Source organism: Mercenaria mercenaria, chromosome 9, assembly GCF_021730395.1.
Source record: "Mercenaria mercenaria strain notata chromosome 9, MADL_Memer_1, whole genome shotgun sequence".
Lineage (NCBI taxonomy): Eukaryota > Metazoa > Mollusca > Bivalvia > Venerida > Veneridae > Mercenaria > Mercenaria mercenaria.
In genome coordinates, this window is record NC_069369.1 from 83123705 (window position 1) to 83129704 (window position 6000).

Sequence of the window (6000 nt, forward strand, 5' to 3'; positions counted from 1 at the left end):
AGGGCAGACGTAGTATTATTCTATTATCATTCCGGCTCGTCTCGGCGAATTAGTATTACGATGGGTTTTTTGTTAATAACAACGAAAAAGACCGACGTTTTCAAAACCTTCTTCCGTGTACAGGACAGAACTCCAAGAACTGGATTGTACTTTGTCTACGGTTGGGTTGGGGCAAGACAGTCACATCTCTAAAGGCTGTACAGTTAAAAGTTGACTATATACAATTAAAACTATGGTACACACGTGAGCTGTTTACACTGAGTACAGAGGCGGGGCTGCTACCGAGGCATGGAGAGCAGCCTCAAAGGCATCGATGTGCGTGACCGTGGTGTGCAAGCGGTTCCAGTCCTGTATCGTTCTGGGAAAGAAGGACTGCTTATACACAGTGATGTTCGTGTACAGAAATAGCCTCCTGGAACCCCTGGTTCTGCTGTCGCTGCCTCGGCAATCTGTGCTGCCTCTGGGATGTCCACTAAGTTGTGGGAGATCTTGAAGAGCATGGTCAATCGCAAGATTCTTCGGCGCTCTTGAAGAGATTCCCAGCCGGGTCCATTAACCATCCCGGAGTCCTGTCAGTCTAGCTGTTACACGTGTATCTAGGCGCGCGACGCTGGACTTTGTCAAGACGGTTGACATCAGTTTTGTAAGGGTCCCAGGAAGCTGCAGCATATTTCATTGTGGGTCGCACCATTGATTTGTAGGTGGTGTCGCGGACCGCTTTGCTGCAGTCTCTCAAGTGTACGTGATGCCTTGGCTGCTGTTGCTCGAGTGTGCTTCTCCCATTGAAGGTCGTCGCAGAGGGTTACGCCAAGGTACTTGGCCCTGCCGGTAACTTGGAGATGCTGACCATGGAGATAGTAAGTGGTCTCCCGACAGTGACGTTTGTTTGTTGTAATCCTCAGCACGGTCCATTTATCAGGATGGAAGCTCATCTGCCACTTGGTCTCCCAGGCCTCCAGAGCTGAGAGATCTTCTTGAAGCTTGGTGGCATCTTCATCAGCAAAAAGGTTGGCTTGAGACGACTGACAAACAGCGGGAAGATCGTTGGTGTATACCAGGAATAAGGGAGGTCCCAACACTTTTCCCTGAGGTACCCCTGAAAGAACTTCAAATCTCTCTGGTGAACTCCCCTCTACAAGGACTTGTTGTGTTCTGTTGTTTAGGAAAGACGATATCCACTGAAGCGTGGTATTACGGATGCCGTAGAACTTTAGTGTAATTAAGAGACGTTGAAATGGGACCTTGTCAAAAGCTTTAGCAAAGTCCAAAAGTATGACGTCCACCTGATCTTTTCCGGGTTTGAGGTTCTTGGCTATACCCTGGATGGTAGAGATAAGCTGAGTCTCCCAAGACCGTTTTGTGTGGAATCCGTGTTGGCTAGGAGTAAGTATGTTATTGGAGGTTAGATGTTTAATGGTGGAGCTAAAGATGATTCTAGAAGTGTTCTAGAAGTTTGCTGACAACAGTAGTGAGGGAAACTGGTCTATAGTTAGAGGCGAGGCTCATGTAGACGGGAGTAATCAGGGCTTCTTTCCAATCAGCAGGTACCGATCCAGTGTCTAAAGATATTTGGGATATACATGTCAGTATTGGTGCCAATTCGTCAGCTGCAAGAATGAGTAGCCTGTTTGGGATGCCGTCGGGTCCTGAGGCTTTGTTAGGCTTGAGGTTTTTCAGTAGTTTCTTGACGCTAGGAGTTGTTATACTAATAGGTTTCATGGTTTGTATGTTACTAGAGCCAAGATCAGGAATACTGGAGAGGTCCTCTCTGGTGTAAACGGAATGAAATTGACGATTGAGGATCTCGGCTTTGTTGTTACTAACGTCTTGGTTAAGAAGAGGTGAGATGTCGGTTGCTTCTTGCTTTCTATTCTTTATATATGAATAGAACCGCTGAGAGTTATTGGTCAAATCCTGATCGACTGTGGTTTTGATGTAGTAACTGTGGGCTCTGCGCATCTCCCTCTGGGTCTCAGCTTTCAAGGACTTGTATTTATCCCAATCTTTCTTGCTACTGGTTGATTTGGCCTTCTTATAGGCTCTTGCCTTGCGTCGACTTAGGTGGCGAGTCTGTGTGGATGCCCAAGGAAGCGTAAATCGTGAAGAACTAGTCTTTGTTGGGACATGCGTCTCAATGATGCTGAGCAATCCAGTCTTGAAGGTGGACCACATGTCATTCAAATTTGTAAAATGGCGGTCCAAGAATGATTTACATAGTTCCGAACAGGCTCGTTTGATATTGTCTTGGTCTGTCTTTTTCCAGAGGGGTATCGTTCGTCTAGGAGATCTTGAACGGGTAAGTTCATGCGTTGTATCGAAATGAACTATGTCGTCATCACTTTTAACGCCGATTGGAGGTAAGGGTTTACAGTGTGTCATGAAAGCTGGATGGAAAGTTAAGACCAGATCAAGGGTATTCTCATTCCGCGTGGGGAAGTCTACCATCTGTTCGATGGAAAGGTCATATGACAAATCCAGGAAGCACTGACTGACTGTGTATGTAATTGCTGCCAGTGATGATGTTGTCTGCCCACTGGATGTCTGGGACGTTGAAATCACCAGATACAATGAACACAGCGTTCTTGTGTGTAGACCTCAGTGCAGATATCTCCTCATATTTGTTGAGAAGATACTGGTTGTCAAACCTATGTGGAGGCCTGTAATATGCTCCGATTGCCATCTGCTTCTTCTTAGGTAGCTGAAGGGAGCCGGAGATAAATTCGATGTTACTACTAGAGGTAACGGTCGTGAACTCTAGGTTGTTCTTCACAGCTATCAGTACGCCACCGTATACAACTGATTTCCGGTCATTCCTGTTTACGTTGTACTCCAATGAGGGATTGAAAAATTCTGATGAGCTGATGTCACTACTCAACTAGGTTTCAATGTCTATGGAAGCTTTTTACTTTGTTTTCAGTGCGAGTAACTGCAAATTCATTGTCAAGCTGAGAACGAGCTGCAGTAACATATATAATTCCAAAGTGACTATTTCTAAATAAAAGTTGTTTCCTTTTTGCGTAACTGGTCCGTGGTATAGCAGTATATTTACTTTCAAATTTGGGGGCCTCTGTTGCCGAGTGGTTAAGAACGTCGACTTCGATCACTTGCCTCTCACCAATGTAGGTTCGAAACCTCGCTTAGGTTGTTGAAGTCTTCTTGAAAGGAGGCCATCAAGCTGGCTTACGGAAGGTCTGTGGTTCTACCCGGCCGCTCATGCGCTATGAAATAATGCCCGGAGGGGCACGTGGTGTTTTCCGCCGCCACCATCAAAAGTTGGAAAAGTCACCATATGACTTAAACTGTGTCGGTGTGACTCTAAAACCAAACATATATTACAAATCTTCCAGTTTGAGTTATGTTGAACGTTTTCATAATAAACGGGTCGCTGACTAGCTTTGACGAAAAGCAAACCTTGTAGATTAAATGTTCAAATTTCTTTACTTAGGTAAACGTTGTCGGAGTTGACACACCTTCAACTGACCCTGCACAGCCTCCTGTATACCCGTGCCATATGTACCTTCAACCCAACAATGTTCCGCTACTGGAATATGTAGCTAATCTGGACAGCATACCGGTACGTAACACAACCATCGTGCTGGGTGCGATGAAAGTTCGAGATGGTACCGGCGTCCCGACCAGGATCTTTGCTATGATTGACGAAGACGATGTAACTGATTCTGCAGGGAGACTTTCACCAACTGTTGCTTTTATTCTAGCTTTGCTTTTCATTCGTCACTTAATATAGTTGAAACAGTAAGAGCGTATGTATACAAATTATTTTGTATATCAGATCTTTTAATTAATAAATACGTTTTTAAGAAGATATCTTTCAAACTGTAGTAAAGTTACCATATAATTGTTTGGCAAATCACGTCTATATTTCTGATTATTTCTTATTCTTGCTATATTTTATTTCACGAGATACGAAATAATTCACATATTCAAAGATGATTTTACAATTTATCCGTAACAAAATATGTAATTATTTAGTTACGTCTAATTTTAAAATCGTGTTATTGGTAAAGTTATTGTTATTTAATGATTTTCTTCTGTAACAATGTATTTATAGCTAAATTATACTATGGTTAGTAGTATTTGTTTGCAGTACTTATTACTTTTATCTTCATCTATTAGTCATCTATCTTTCTGTGTAATAAATATCAGAAGCATTTGATTGTTTTAGCAGATACTGTGAACCCTTGGAAAATGTTGTTGTTGTTGTTGTTGTTGTTTTTCTTTTGGTCACCTATATAATTTTGTATAAAAATATGAACATATACATGTGATACATTGTTGACAAGGTATTTCTTTGATCAAACTTAATGACCTAGATTTTTACCCAACATGACTCAGTTTCAAACTTTTCAAAGTTTTCAGAGACAAACATTCTGATCAGTATTTGTTTAGATCAAGTGGAAAATATACCTAACGTTTTTCCGTTTTTCTATTATTTGTCCTATTGACCTAGTTTCTCACCCAAGATGACCCAATTTCATGAAGAAAAACATTATGACCAAGTTTCATAAGGATCAGTAGAAAATATGGCCAACAGAGTATTGACAAGGTTTTAATTTAGTTTAATCTAGTGACCTAGTTTTTGACCTAAGATGACTCAGTTTCAAAGATGACCTAGGTTTCGTAAAGACAACCTGTTTGACAAAGATTCATGAAGATCAGGTAGACAATGTGACCTAGTGACCTAATTTTTGAAAACAAATGACCTTATTTCGAGCTTGACCTTGACCTCATACAAACAAAATCTCCGACTTTAGTTTACATACACACCAGGAAGAAATGATGCAATATATTAGACTTCATGAAGACAAACACTTTGACCAAGTTTCATAAAGATAAAGTAGAAAATGTGACCTTCATAATGTCAACAAGGCTGAACTGTGATTTGACCTGGTGAACTTGTTTTTGACCAAAATAACCTAGTTCCGAACATTACCTGGATTTAATAAAGACAAGTAGTCTGACCAGGTTTCATATAGATCAGTTAGAAACTGTTAACAACATTCTTCTCCGGTAAGACTTTCTGGCCTTGTTTTTGACTCCAGATGATCCGATTTCTACGTCGTCCGAGTTTTCTTCTAGGTAAATATTCTGACCAAGTTGCACGAAGATTGGAAAAGAATGTGTCCCCACGAGTGTTAACAGCAAAACTGTTGCTGATATTACGACGGACACTGGAGTATTCAAATAATTAAAAAATGAGCTGACAAAAATATCCTTCCCATCAGACTGCACAAAACTGTTTGCACAAATAGCAAAACTCTGGGCTACATTAACACGTGGGCTAACTAACAGACACATTTTCTCTTCAATTCCACCTATCGTTTTCACTTAATTGGAAATATAAATGGTAGAAATTTCTTTAAATTATAATAACAAAACCTAACATTTGATGTTTTATCCATGTTAATCAACTATTTTTGCTGCTGGAACAACTTTGAAACCCTTGCTCTGATAAATGAAGCTATCGTCAGTGTTATTAAAAAATATATAGGCACTGGGCATAAAAGATTTCTGTGTCTTTTCCATCTTCTGGTGTCTTTCTTGCACTGGCCAGTCTGTGCAGAATTTCTTCTATTCTTATTCTATTTTTTGAAACAGTGGCAAACAGTGAATCGAACCCCTTGCTCGGACGAAGAAATCTGCAAAAGAAAGAATGAAAGAATGAAAGAAAAACAGTAATTGTTACTGACTTCAAGATAAGCAGACAAGACAGACCAAATAAATACAATAAACCATAACATTGTTATAAACATTACATATGTAAACCAAAGCAGCAATACACATTAAGCCTAAGACATCAGAATGAGTGCATGTAAAAAGTGAAAATGTTGCACAGTCAGAAGACTGAGATTGTGACTAAAACTTAAGTCTTGGAATATCTCATACTGCTCTAGTCCGATTGAGCCATCTCTCTTTCTAGGACGTAACCGGGTAAGATGCCGAAAGTCCATCAAAGCTGAGTGTTACACTAGCCTAGTGTGA

At 40.7% G+C, this 6000-nt stretch overlaps 1 protein-coding gene across 1 annotated transcript in view; it reads left to right on the plus strand.

Moving 5' to 3' along the window:
- LOC123548155 (uncharacterized) overlaps positions 1–4956 on the plus strand; it is a 23120-nt gene extending 18164 nt beyond the window's left edge. The window contains exon 5 of the mRNA XM_053550678.1: positions 3446–4956. Within this exon, the coding sequence (XP_053406653.1) occupies positions 3446–3745 (300 nt within the window). The 3' untranslated portion in view covers positions 3746–4956. The remainder of the gene's footprint in view (positions 1–3445) is intronic.
- The last annotated feature ends 1044 nt before the right edge of the window (positions 4957–6000 follow it).